The 14,878-nt window shown below is 47.3% G+C and overlaps 1 protein-coding gene across 2 annotated transcripts in view; it reads right to left on the reverse strand.

The window, feature by feature from the left end:
- Positions 1-1,709: 1,709 nt before the first annotated feature.
- LOC115458990 overlaps positions 1,710-14,878 on the reverse strand; it is a 44,305-nt gene continuing 31,136 nt past the window's right edge. For both annotated transcript variants that reach the window (XM_030188852.1, XM_030188851.1), the window contains exons 7-9: positions 14,541-14,627; positions 4,870-5,017; positions 1,710-2,593 (exon numbers count right to left, since the gene is read on the reverse strand). In XM_030188852.1, the coding sequence (XP_030044712.1) occupies positions 2,562-2,593; positions 4,870-5,017; positions 14,541-14,627 (267 nt within the window). In that variant the 3' untranslated portion in view covers positions 1,710-2,561. The remainder of the gene's footprint in view (positions 2,594-4,869; positions 5,018-14,540; positions 14,628-14,878) is intronic.

Genomic DNA, 14,878 nt, shown 5'->3' on the forward strand with positions numbered 1-14,878 from the left:
CTGTTTGGTCCATCCAGTCTGCCCAACAAGATAAACTCATTTACACGGTATGTGTTACTTTATATGTATACCAGAGTTTGATTTTTCCTTGCCTTTCTCGGGGCACAGACCGTAGAAGTCTGTCCAGCGCTGTTCTTGTACTAAGTTCTGAAGATAACGTCGAAGCCCCTTAAGATTTACTCCAGACCATCCCTATCTATTCAGTCACGATCAGGGCAAGTCTGGCCAGCTCCCGTTTTGTTTCCTAATTTCTGGCGTCGCCACCGAATCTCCACTAAGATCTTTGCCAGCTTAGACACTGTTTCTTTGGTAATCCCCAACCCTCTGCTATACCTCAGGTAGGGAAAGGGATTTGATATACCACCGTTCTATGATTACAATCAAAGCAGTTTACATATTAGATTCAGGTACTTAGTTTGTACCTGGGGCAATGGAGGGTTAAGTGACTTGCACTAGTCCCCTGGTTCTCAGGCCACTGCACTAACCAATCGTCTACCTGTCCACTGGAAAGGCTTGTCATTTGGCCCACTCATTTCTCAGAACTCTACAGGGACCTATTTAAACTAATCCAGGGGTTCTCAACCTAGTCCTCAGGACATACCCCGCCAGTCTGCATTTTAAGGTATCCACATGAATATGTACAAGTTAAATTTGCATGCAGTGTTACCATTGTATGCAAATCTTTCTCATGCATATTCATTATAGGACTAGATTGAGAACCACTGGAGTAACCTAATACATCTGTGATGAGCTTTGCTCTCTTCCTTAGGTCAGTGCAATGTTTAAGTGGACTAGAGGGGCAACTGAACCTTCAGTCAAGCTGACTAGTATATTCTTTCCTCATCATACTCCCTGGGTAGCACTTTTTTTTTTTGTTACATTTGTACCCCGCGCTTTCCCCACTCATGGCAGGCTCAATGCGGCTTACATGGGGCAATGGAGGGTTAAGTGACTTGCCCAGAGTCACAAGGAGCTGCCTGTGCCTGAAGTGGGAATCGAACTCAGTTCCTCAGTTCCCCAGGACCAAAGTCCATCACCCTAACCACTAGGCCACTCCTCCACTGTTGCTACTATTTGAGATTCTACATGGAATGTTGCTATTCCACTAGCAACATTCCATGTAGAAGTCGGCCCTTGCAGATCACCAATGTGGCCGTGCAGGCTTCTACATGGAATGTTGCTAGTGGAATAGCAACATTCCATGTAGAATCTCCAATAGTATCTATTTTATTTTTGTTACATTTGTACCCTGCGCTTTCCCACTCATGGCAGGCTCAATGCGGCTTACATGGGGCAATGGAGGGTTAAGTGACTTGCCCAGAGTCACAAGGAGCTGCCTGTGCCTGAAGTGGGAATCGAACTCAGTTCCTCAGTTCCCCAGGACCAAAGTCCACCACCCTAACCACTAGGCCACTCCTCCGCTTGCAGTATTTAAATAAAAAAAGGTTAAACTGAATCTGTTTTTTTCAATGTGTGGTATATAAACCCCCTTATAGGTGGATTCAGTCTCACTAGTCTTGTGTTCCTGCTCCAAACACCTAATTGCAACCGCCTGTGGCAGCTGTCCAGACATGCTTTTAACTCCTAACCCTTATTCACTTGTTCAGAACCCTTATTTTATCATCCTCACCTTAATATTCCCTTATCTCTTGTTTGTCCTAATTAGATTGTAAGCTCTGTCGAGCAGGGACTGTCTCTTCATGTTCACGTGTACAGCGCTGCGTACGTCTAGTAGCGCTGTAGAAATGATAAGTAGTAGTAGTAGTAATGTTCCCCTGCCAGGAGTTTATTTAGGGCCCAGCCCTGTGTATTTTTATGTAAATCTTATCACAGCAGGAAATAATCTGTACAGAGGCATGGATCTGGAATTATAAAGTGCATGAGAGGACAGTCCGGATGACAAGTGCTACACAAATGTAAAATATTAACTTGTTCTCTTTTGCTTTTCCATGTAATTGGTTCATCACTTCCCAGCCATGAAAGCTCAGGACAATATCTCCTAGGTATCTCCTCCATCCCCCTTGGATTTCCACTTAAATACACATACAAAAGATTTTAAAAAGTCCTCGGCTTGCGGTGGACCTCCACTAGAAAGTCAGCAGTAGAACAGCAGCTTGATTGTGCCTTAGACAAGAAGGAAAAATGCAAGCCTTATTCAGAAAAGCAAAGCTTGCATCGCCTACTTCCCTTTCTTGACTGAACATCACCGTCCCTGGAAACAGACACAGCAGCTCACTGTGGCCTTTTGGTTTGCCCTGCTTCAGTTCAAAATGAAAGGGAAGGGCAGCCTGAAATGGCACGGGCTTGCTACACAAGCATAGGCGACAAGAGAAAAAACACAAACATGAAACTTTTACATGGGTGATGACTATCTGCTCCTGTTTTGATTACGCACAAAATCAGAGCTTTTCCCTTCCAGAAAACCACATATTGCACCTCCAGAATCAGCCGCTTGGGCTCCACCCACTGTGGAATATCATCTTCTTTTCAGAGTCCAATGACCCTCTTTGCAGTAGGTGTCTTTACGAGTGCTCTGACTCATTTAGATGAGTAAGCGCCCTTCAAGAATCGATCCTTCCATAGGAAGAAAACACTGTAGGTGAGAGAAAAAGAAAATAAGTTACAAACCCATTTCTATGAACTGGGAGAATAGCCTCTAGAATTGTCTTACCTCTATAAACAATTTTATTCTTAATGATTTGCGAAAGAACATCAAGTGTAGAAACTGACAATTTTAATTTTGTCAGTACAAATATTTCCAAATCTTACAACTGAAAACGATAACTCCCCTTCCCTTCACTCCCATGATAATTAGACAGTAGTCTCCACAGAGATTAGGGGTCTTGTTTTTTTTTTTTTTTATAAACAACAGTTATCTCTTACCTTGAAAATCCCTACCCTATTGTCTCCTCTATCCCATCCTACTCCACTCCTCTTTCCCAGTCCTAACCGTAAACCCAAGTTCCTCAATACAAACAGACAAACAGTGGAGGAGTGGCCTAGTGGTTAGGGTGGTGGACTCTGGTCCTGGGGAACTGAGTTCGATTCCCACTTCAGGCACAGGCAGCTCCTTGTGACTCTGGGCAAGTCACTTAACCCTCCATTGCCCCAGGTACAAATAAGTACCTGTATATAATATGTAAGCTGCATTGAGCCTGCCATGAGTGGGAAAGCACGGGGTACAAATGTAACAAAAATAAAATAGATACTATTGGAGATTCTACATGGAATGTTGCTATTCCACTAGCAACATTCCATGTAGAAGGCTGCGCAGGCTTCTGTTTCTGTGAGTCTGACATCCTGCACATACGTGCAGGACGTCAGACTCACAGAAGCAGAAGCCTGCGCGGCCACATTGGTGATCTGCAAGGGCCGACTTCTACATGGAATGTAGCAACATTCTATGTAGAATCTCAAATAGTAGCAACAGTGGAGGAGTGGCCTAGTGGTTAGGGTGGTGGACTTTGGTCCTGAGGAACTGAGTTTGATTCCCACTTCAGGCACAGGCAGCTCCTTATGACTCTGGGCAAGTCACTTAACCCTCCATTGCCCCAGGTACAAATAAGTACCTGTATATGTAAGCCGCATTGAGCCTGCCATGAGTGGGAAAGCGTGGGGTACAAATGTAACTAAAATAAAAAAAAAAAATAAAAAAAATATTAGCTAAGAGAATCCAACATTCCAATCCTACATTCTAGAATTATCCTAAACGCACTCTTTCATCCAGGATAATAGGCACTTCTAGGGCTTGAGAAAAATCCTGCTGCTCTGAATAGCTTCAAAATTTAGTACTGCTATTCCTATACTCCTTGTACCCCCCCACTTTCTGTCTCAAAGCAGCATGATGAACATAAGGAGAAGTCCAGCAGTATGGTCTTGGTGCCGGTCCCAGCTAACTACCATACAGGAAGATGTTTATATTTATTACAACTTTCATATACCGCCTACAGAAAGTCAAAGCGACACCATCACACATACTTGGACTGCTGGAGTCACAATGATGGCTAGTGTGGTGGCTCTTTGTCGTGATGGATGGCTCCATTGTGTACTATGCTACTTGAGTATTCTGGGCACCCACCTGCTGTCATTGAAGGGGGACTTGGGGGGGGGGGGTTCTTTTATTTTATTTATTTGCTTTGATTGGATGGGAGAGGATTCTGTATTTTTTTTTCATTTTTTGGTATATGGTTTTTACCAATAAAAGTTTTATATTAAAGAAAAAAAAAAGAGATATATAGACACCATCAATTCCAGGAGCACAGGTATCGCCTCCTCTGCACTGCACCCTATTGTGTGTGTCCTTTTCACTGATGTTATTTTAATGATTACCTCTTCTTTCCGCTTGCCATTCTATATGGAAAGGGTAGGGACCGATGCCCATATTCCATGATTAAGTAACTAGTATCAAATTGGAACCACAAATGTCCATGAACCAGGAACACAAGATGTTCCTGTTAGGATATTTATTGCTTTCTGCTGGAGGATTTGTTTGTCCACCTAGAACTCTCTTCATCTGTAAAAGATCAAGCTCTGCGATTTATCATTCACAACACCAAGTACCTTAGTAGCAGCTCTGTAAAATTATCCCATTCACCGACTACTTGATCTTTATTCTTTTCTCTCCAGAGAAGACATGATGTCACACTGTGGGTCAGACTATTTTGCTGGCTCTTGCCAGACTTGTTTGCTGAACTCCCACCACAGTGATTTCTGCCCTGTAAAATTGTTTTAATAAAACAGAGTTCTAACGTGTAGCAACAGAGATGACCAGACCGTCTTGATAAGAAATTGGTACCACACTGCAATCCAAGAGACAGTCACAACAGACCTTAAGCCTGGGCTCTAGACATTTTATTGAAAAGCACTTACTTCTCTCCCTCAGTCCCTGGCCAAAACTGCAATACACGTGAAACAGAGCCCAAAATAGTACAGACTTTATCATCACAGAGACACATGAACCAATCAGAGTTGCTGCTTCCAGGGTGTAGGATTTGCCGGCACCCCAGCTGTTCATCACCTACGGCAGAAGAGCAGAGAAGATGAGATGAGATGCGGAATGGACAGCTCCCACCTGTAGGAACCAGAGTACACCACTTCCCCTCTGTATGGAGTCACAGGAACCACAGCATACCCTTTACCTCATGAACAGATTTCTCTTGCCTTTTTAAACTGCAAAACCCGTGTGGGCCTGCAGTACTCTGTGTAACCATAGCACCAGTCTACAAAAACTGCAGCTGCAGCTCCCATGGCACCACACACTGAGGACACTGTTAATGGAAAATACTCATCATCGCACGAGTATAGAATACGAAGTCTTTTTACATGAGAAATCACAGAATACATTAGAATGTATATAAATAGCAAAGTTGGGTAGCTGGGAAACTCTCCTGTTTTGCTCTCTAGGAGTGGCCTAGTGGTTAGGGTGGTGGACTTTGGTCCTGGGGAACTGAGGAACTGAGTTCGATTCCCACTTCATGCACAGGCAGCTCCTTGTGACTCTGGGCAAGTCACTTAACCCTCCATTGCCCCATGTAAGCCGCATTGAGCCTGCCATGAGTGGGAAAGCGCAGGGTACAAATGTAACAAAAATAAAATAGATACTATTGGAGATTCTACATGGAATGTTGCTACTATTGGAGATTCTACATGGAATGTTGCTACTATTTGACATTCTACATGGAATGTTGCTATTCCACTAGCAACATTCCATGTAGAAGGCTGCGCAGGCTTCTGTTTCTGTGAGTCTGACGTCCTGCAGGACATCAGACTCACAGAAGCCTGCGAGGCCACATTGGTGATCTGCAAGGGCCGAATTCTACATGGAATGTTGCTAGTGGAATAGCAACATTCCATGTAGAATGTCAAATAGTAGCAACAGTGGAGGAGTGGCCTATTGGTTAGGCTGGTGGACTTTGGTCCTGGGGAACTGAGAAACTGAGTTCAATTCCCACTTCAGGCACAGGTAGCTCCTTGTGACTCTGGGCAAGTCACTTAACCCTCCATTGCCCCATGTAAGCCACATTGAGCCTGCCATGAGTGGGAAAGCGCGGGGTACAAATGTAACAAAAAATAAAAAAATAAAATCATCTTTCATGGTGAAGCTGCACAGGTACATACAATTACTCTCTCAGGGTACTGCCACCCTGCAGTGCCACTTTCTAGTGTACTGCAGCTGAGTTTTGGGTTGCATTAATTTATACATCTGCTGCAGCTGTGAACCACTGTCAGTCATTCACTTTTCAACAGCCCTGTGCAGTTTCTTAAGGCATTTTGTGTCTTTCTAGACCTTTCAGAGAAAAAGAGCACAGCGAGGCCCAAATCCTGCACATTTAAAGGGTAATTTTATAACTGCATGCACAGGTCAAGAAAAGAGAGTCTTCTCTGTGTGGATTTGTCCAGATTTCCAATGCAAAAGTATATGCATTCTTCCTCTTTAAAAATTACCCCAGAGCAACTGTGCACACAGATTCATACCTGCTCTTTCCCATTCACATATTTTCAGGGCTTCATTTACATGCTTCAAATTTTCAAAAATACGAACATAAATGCAGGTCCTTTCCAGTCCCACTCCCTGCTTAGTCCAGATAAACTTATATGAATACAGGCTATAAGCACATAAGGTTGCCTGCATACTGAGTGGGCAGTTTTACAGAAGCCCATTTTCATGGACAGAACATTATTTTACATCCTGGAAATGCTTTTGAAAATTACCCTCTTAAATAATTGGGGCCAAGTTTTGAGTACTGCACATACATTCTACATTTTGATGGCAAAAGCCCATTCAATGTGGATTACAAACATGTCTCAGAATAAAACTCTTATTAAAGGCCCAGGGCAACCTGGGAGTAGTTTTAACCCTCTACAGCTCTGCCAAAAACCCCAACCGCCAAGGCAGAAGAACTACACAAGGTACTGGTTCCTCTTTTTTTCCTCCTAACAAGTCTTCCACCATCAGGAGTGGACTAATCTGATCCTAATGGCTTCTAATCTAGATTTAATGAAGCCCCAAGACAGCTACTACACATAGTAATTATTGTTGTCAGATAGACAGTTCTATACAGAATCAGATGCAAGTGAGACCTTACTTATCAATGGGGCTTACAAATAAAATTTCTAGCAATCATTTCACTATTACGGTTGAGGGGAGCATTGACTTAGTGGTTAGAATAGGGGGCTAAGAATCAAGAAATCCAGGCTTCAAATGCCACTGAAATGCCATAAATTTTGTCCTCCATTGTCTCAACTACCTCTGTCGGTCAGTTGCTTACCTAGAGGCTTATTTTCAAAGCACTTAGCCTCCCAAAGTTCCATAGAAACCTATGGAACTTAGCCTCCCAAAGTGCTTTGAAAATATGCCTCCTAGTGTACCAAATCCAGTACCAGGGGTGTAGCCTGAGCCTGAGGTGGGGGGGGGCACAATTTGGTCTGCCACACCCCCTGCCACCGTAAATACCTTGATTGGCCGGGCGTCCCCAACCCCCGGAAGCTGAAGCGTTGTCCAGCGCCGGTCTCCGATGCTGCCGCGTTGCCTGTCCTGCTCTTTCCCCTCACGTCTTGCACGCTCTTTCTGGAGAAATTGAGCATGCTCAATTTCACTAAAAGGAATGCGCTAGATGTGAGGGGAACACAGAGCAGGGCAGGCAACGCAGCGAAGTGCTGGAAACTGACGCAGGGCAACGCTTCAGCTGGCGGGGGTTGGGGACCCCTGCCAGCAAAACCAGGGACCCACAGGAAATTTGGGGTCCCGTGGCCCCACGTAGCTACACCACTGATGTAGAACATGTTCAACATGAAAGGACTACAATGAAGAAGAGTCAGAGGTTTTGGGATTTAAAAGCAATCTCAAAAAGGTAGGTTTTTAGACAGGACAAGTATGGCTAGAGAGGATGCTATACCAGGCATATGGTGCTGCAAGACTGAAATAAGGTAAAATTATGTATAATCATACCTGATAATTTTCTTTCCATTAATCATAGCTGATCAATCCATAGACTGGTGGGTTGTGTCCATCTACCAGCAGGTGGAGATAGAGAGCAAACTTTTGCCTCCCTATATGTGGTCATGTGCTGCCGGAAACTCCTCAGTATGTCGATATCAAAGCTCCATCTGCAGGACTCAGCACTTAGAGAATTACACCCACAAAGGGACACTCTGCCCAGCTCACCACCGCCGAAATGGGGGAGGGGAATTAACCCAGCTCATCCCCACACAAGTGGGGGAGGGGAATTAACCCAGCTCATCCCCACACAAGTGGGGGAGGGGAATCCGTCCAGCTCATCCCCGTGGAGCGGGGGAGGGACACCACACCCGCCGATGCGGGGGGATCTGGCTTATCCTGCAACCGCAACCGCGGGAGGAGCTGACTGACCCTAGCACCGCCGAAGCGGGAGGGGTACAAAACTGCCCTACAACCGCACGAAGCGGGAGGGAGTGCCGGCAGAATTTATGTCTCAATCCAGCCCCGTAAAACGGAGGGGAGAGGAATGCAGCAGCTCACTGTAACACAAACTCGTCTCAACTCTTGAAGAATCCAAGTGAAAAAACTTGAACCCGAAGTCTTCCTGAAGTAACTGAAGACTAAACTTGAACCTAAAATGCAACCAGAATAGAAACCATACAGATATCTGGGCGGGGCTATGGATTGATCAGCTATGATTAATGGAAATAAAATTATCAGGTATGATTATACATAATTTTACCTTCCATATCATCAAGCTGATCAATCCATAGACTGGTGGGATGTACCGAAGCAGTACTCACCCAGGGCGGGACATAGGAATCCCTGAACTCAACACTGAAGCTCCACACCGGGCCTCCGCCCGTGCCGCCACAGTCAAGCGGTAATGCTTGGAGAATGTATGGGCCGATGCCCAAGTTGCCGCCTTGCATATCTCTTCCAAGGAGACGGACCCGGCCTCTGCCATCGAGGCCGCCTGAGCTCTAGTGGAGTGAGCCTTCAGCTGGATAGGCGGCACCTTCCCCGCGGCCACATAAGCCGCGGCAATGACTTCCTTGACCCATCTTGCCACTGGAGGCTTAGCAGCCTGCAGACCCTTACGAGGACCTGCCAACAGGACAAACAGATGATCCGATTTCCGGAAATCATTGGTCACTTCCAAGTATCTGATGATGACTCGTCTCACATCCAGATATTTAAGAGCAGAGTACTCCTCTGGGTAGGCCTCCCTACGAAAGGAAGGGAGACAGAGCTGCTGATTCACATGGAAGCGAGAAACAATCTTGGGCAGGAAGGAAGGCACTGTGCGAATAGTCACTCCTGCCTCAGTGAACTGCAGAAAAGACTCTCGACATGAGAGTGCCTGGAGCTCGGAAACTCTTCTGGCTGAAGTGATAGCCACCAAAAAGACTGCTTTCAACGTCAGGTCTTTCAGAGATGCCCTCAACAAGGGTTCAAAAGGCGGCTTCTGTAATGCTCTGAGCACCAGGTTAAAATTCCACGCAGGCACCATTGAGTGCAGAGGAGGGCGCAGGTGCTTAACTCCCTTGAGAAAACGCACCACATCTGGCTACGAAGCCAGGGAAGCACCCTTCAGGCGGCCCCTGAAGCAAGCCAGGGCCGCTACCTGGACTTAAAGGGAACTGAGCGACAGGCCTTTCTCCAGACCTTCTTGCAGGAATGCCAACACTGAAGAAATTGGAGCAGTGAATGAAGAAAATGAGCCTGCTTCGCCACGCTGCAAAGGTACGCCAAACCCTGGCGTAAGCAGTAAAAGTAGAGCGCTTCCTCGCTCTCAGCATAGTGGCGATGACCTTATCTGAGAAGTCCTTCTTCCTCAGACGCTGCCGCTCAATAGCCAGGCCGTAAGACCAAAGGGGGAGGGATCCTCCATCACCACGGGACCCTGATGTAACAGACCCTGCTCCACTGGCAGCCCCACCAGGATTATCCGGCCCGGATGCTTTGCCAATCGGTCTAGCACCCTGCCCAACATGGGCCAGGGCGGGAACACATAGAGAAGCTCTTGTGTTGGCCACTGTTAGAGGAGAGCATCTACTCCCAGAGATCGAGGGTCCCATCCTCTGCTGAAAAAGCGCGGCACTTGGCAACTGGCCGATGACGCCAATAGATCTAGGCTCGGCTGGCCCCAGCGCTTCGATATCCAAGAACGCCTGAGCCGATAACTGCCACTCTCCGGGATCCAAGGTATGGCGACTGAGAAGTGCGCCTTGACATTCATGACTCCGGCAATGTGGGCTGCTGACAGCTGCTCCAGGCTCGCTACCGCCCACTGGCATAGATTCATGGCTGCCTTGGCTAGAGGGGCGCTCTTGGTACCTCCCTGGCGGTTGACATAGACCACAGCCGTGGCATTGTCCAACAGGGCCCGTACTGGCTTCAACGCCAGTACCGGGATGAACTCCAAAAACGCCAACCGAATGGCTCTGAGTTCCAGGAGGTTGATAGACCACTTTGCCTCTGCAGGAGACCAGAGCCCCTGCGCTGTCCTTCCCAAGAAGTGGGCTCCCCAGCCCGACAAAGAGGCGTCCGTCGTGACGACAATCCACTCCGGGGTCACCAGAGGCATTCCTGCAGACAACTTGTCTGTCTGCGTCCACCAGCTCAGCGCCTTGCGCACTGCTGGGTCCAAGGGAAGGCGCACAGAATAATCCTCCGACATCGGAGTCCAGCGCAGCAGCAGAGATTGTCGAAGTGGTCTCATATGAGCCCTGGCCCAGGGCACTACATCCATCGTGGCCGACATAGAGCCCAACAGCTGCACATAGTCCCAAGTCCGAATAGGAGAGGCTACTAGGAACTAGTCCACCTGAGCCTGAAGCTTGACAATCCAATTGTCTGGCAGGAACACTCTGCCCACTTGGGTGTCGAATCGAACTCCCAGATGCTCCAGGGACTGAGTCGGGCGCAGCTGGCTTTTCTCCCAGTTGAAGATCCACCTCAGGGAGCTCGAAAGAGCAACCACCCGGTTCACAGCTTTGCCGCACTCTGCATAAGAGGGGCTTGGATCAACCAGTCGTCCAGATAAGAATGGACTTGAACTCCTTCCTTCCACAGGAAGGCCGCGATGACCACCATTACTTTGGAGAAGGTCCGCGGAGCAGTAGCCAACCCGAACGGGAGGGCTCTGAACTGGAAGTGTCGGCCAGTACTGCAAAACGCAAAAAGCGTTGATGAGGAGGCCAGATGGGAATATGCAAGTACGCGTCCTTGTTTACCTCTGGGAACCTCAACCTCTTTACCAGACGAGGGAGCAGGGGCAGCGTTTTGCATGAGGAAAGCCTGATGCAGCAGCAAAACAAACTCGGGGGAGAAACCCCCCAGACTGTGCACTTCCGCAGCCTGGGCAACAGCCCTAGACGCACCCTCCACCGGCGCTCGCAAGAGCGGGGGAGAGACATGCTGCGCATCCAAAATGGCGTCCGGCGCGACACTCTGCGAAGGAGCCGCGCGGGAAGAACGGCGCTTAACTTTAGCCGCTTGTGCCGTCGCCCAAATTAAGGGCGTTCATGGCATTAATGTCTCCAACCTCAAGGGCGGCCCACGAAGAAGCCGTCCGAGCCGCGTGGCCGGCCAAGATGGCGGAGGCGAGGAGCGGGGGATGGGCGTTTATGGCGGGAAAAACCGCCACGCCGGAGGAAGGACCGGGACATTCATCGGTCACGAAACTGTCACCCAACAAGGGCGAATCAGGCTGTAAGACCCCCGCATCCCCTCTAGAAGCGCTCAAGCGATCCGGGGAGCGACCCTTTGCGCCCTCGCCCTCTGACGCCATATGCCACGAGGAGAAGAATCGGGGAACCCCCTGCCCGCTATAAAAAGGTAAAATTACCTGCTGTCCGCTCCGAGCTGTAACGAACTGGTGTCCCAGTGAGTAGCTGCAATGAACGTTTAAATAAACGTCGAAATAAACGCCTTTAAGGACGTTTAAAAATTTTTTTTTTTTTTTTTTTTTTAAACGGAGCCAGCGGGAGGGGGGAGAAAAGGAGGGACCTGGCACCACCAGGTTTGCACTTGCTCAAAAGAGCCCTCAACCCCAGGCACTCAACAAAACCTAAAAATTAGGCTTGGAGGCCTAGCCAGAGCTGCTGCTGTGTGTGACCACCACCTGCTGAGATAGAGAACATACTGGGGAGTTTCCGGCAGCACATGACCACATATAGGGAGGCAAAAGTTTGCTCTCTATCTCCACCTGCTGGTAGATGGACACAACCCACCAGTCTATGGATTGATCAGCTTGATGATATGGAATGGGTCTTAACCCTAAGCCTCCCTCCCTTGCTCTGACAAATCTGGTCTCCTCTCCATAGCTTTCTATAGACATGAGGTAGTGCTAGGCACCTGCTAAATCAGTATACACTGCTGTGTCATTATGTTCCAGCATGTGGGTGTGGTTAAAGGACACAGATAACACACACTTGCAAACAACTTTGATGCAGGCATGTGAAAGGGAAGCAGAAAGCCTAGCCCCAGGAGACAATTTATGGCATGGTGTGTGGGTGGGGAAGGAATACCAGCACCATTATTTTCCTTCTCAAAGCATACAGGAAAGTGATGTTACCTGGCCTGCCTGGGTAACAGTGAGATCACAGCTGGGAACCTGGTAACACAGAGCTAGAGGTAGTAAGGGGACCTTTTACTAAGCTGCGTAGGCGCATACACGTGTCCTACGAGCGTCAATTTTGAACTACCGCCCGGCTACCGTGTGGCCTGGGCAGTAATTTCATTTTTTTATGTGTGTCCACTAAGCACACCGGAAATTTTCTGGCACGCTGTGCTAACCGGGTGGTAATCGGCATTGTACGTGCATACACCATTATCACCCAGTTAACATGTGAGACCTTACCGCTAGGTCAATGGGTGGGGGGGGGGGGGTAAGGTCTCAGGCCCAAAATGGACACGCGCCAATTTTTATTTTGCCATACTTCCATTTTCGGCAAAAAAAAAAAAGAAATCTTTTTTACAGGTGCGTTGAAAAATGGACCTGCACACGTCCAATACACATGTCTACAGCAGTGCAGGCCATTTTCAGCGTACCTTAGTAAAAGGACCCCTAAGCCTCCCCCCTCCACTTCAAACACAAAATGGGAAAACCCCTCAATGCACAGGTCCCTTAAGGCAGGTGGTCAGAATCTGGCTAGTAAACTAGGTACACAGAACCAATGATGGCTTCTACGGTGACATATTTATTACTGCAATGAACTGCATTCCTACTTTTCTGGTGCCTTTGCTGGCTATATTTGATAAGTTCTACCCTCAGGCAGTGGAACGGCGTGGGATAAAGCGGCCATGCCCAACCAATATATTAGCCAACACCATCAGTAACTACAGTGCCTGGAGGCAGGGCTGGACATTAATTTAACTGGACAGGAGATACAGATCCTACACCCTCGAGGGTGTAGTTTGCTTCTCAATGAAGGACGAATACATGCAGTTTAGTAAACCTGTGAGAAACATCTAGTTCATAGAAGGGGGGGATTAGGGGGGGGGGAGAGAATTTGGAGTTTATGTGGTTGGTGAAGTAGGGGGGGAGGGTTGGGGGGAGGAAAGAGGAGGGTTAGATCTCTTAGAATGGGGAGGGTGGGTAATGCGGTTTAATACGATCTCTGGTTACATGGTTTATTGTTTGGTAATTGATAGTTGAATGGATATGGAAGGGTCTTGTATGGTGGGAAGTGGGGCAAATGTTAAATTTTGATGGCGACGGAGACAGTTCTCTTTGTAAAATGTATATTTGAAGTGTATATTGACCTAAGTCATCAATAAAAATTACTGAACGATAACTAGACAGGAGAGGCTCCTGCCTAGTTAAATCATGCTGCCCGGCTCAAACCCAGATACTTAGCGGCACTTACCCAGATATTGCCACTGAATGTTTGGGCAGACCGCTGAGGCACTATTCGGGGCAGTCTTCAAAATTATCTGGGCCCCAACAAGCAATTATTGATGCTAATTGGCATTAATTAGAATTTACATGCACTTGCTAAGTGCATTCTGTAAAGTGGTGTGCGTAAATTCTAATGCGTGCTGCCAAAAAGGGGATGTGGCCATGGGCGTGGAACTGTGGGCATTATAGAATACACTTGCTCCGTTCCTAATTTTGGTGCTGGTATTTACACCATTTTACTTGGCGTACATAGATACGTCTAGAGTTAGGCGCAGGCATGGCCTCTAGGCATATTCTATAAACCCACTAGGCGTGGTTTATAGAATACGCCTAGGCAGAAATATTTTCAGCAATGATTTTTCAGGCGCCATAATCTAGCACCAAAATGTCTTTATACGAGTCCTTCTGCACCTGCTGGCTGGTCCAGAAACAGGCGGCTTTTCAGGAAGCTGTAGTAACGGGGTAGCTGTAATAAGCAGCTTAGGCCTTACTCTAGACTCTTCCATCTCTTCAGGCCCTCTTCTAGGAATTGGCTATCCAGATCTAATGGCAGCTGCACAACACAGTACCATTTGCAGGCTGGACAGTATTGTCTAGGGCAGATGGGGGACCTATCGAGCAGAATAGGAGCAAAGGTTTTGCAAAGTGAGAAGGAAGAGATGAGGAGTCCATTACCGTGTACAGTAGATAGATGAGATAAGCAACTTCAGGCAGATTCTGGAGCAAGAAAATCCAAACAAGAGCCTTCAATTCTTTTAAAATCTGCAATGAAACAGACTTGATGAGATGGCTTGTGATTTCTGAAGCAAAAAAAAACTCTTAATTAAAGCTCCCTTATGAATGAAAATAATCTCTGTGCAATCATGAGCTCTTTGATCTCCTACACAATATAGCTGCACAGTGACCTCCAACACACATCTATCTGCTCATGCAGGTGTAAATATGCAGTTTCTCCCCTCACCCCCCCCCCTTTTTTTTTTTTAATTTCCAGCTCTCAAGCATCATACCATCCA

Source organism: Microcaecilia unicolor, unplaced genomic scaffold, assembly GCF_901765095.1.
Source record: "Microcaecilia unicolor unplaced genomic scaffold, aMicUni1.1, whole genome shotgun sequence".
Taxonomy (NCBI): Eukaryota; Metazoa; Chordata; class Amphibia; order Gymnophiona; family Siphonopidae; genus Microcaecilia; species Microcaecilia unicolor.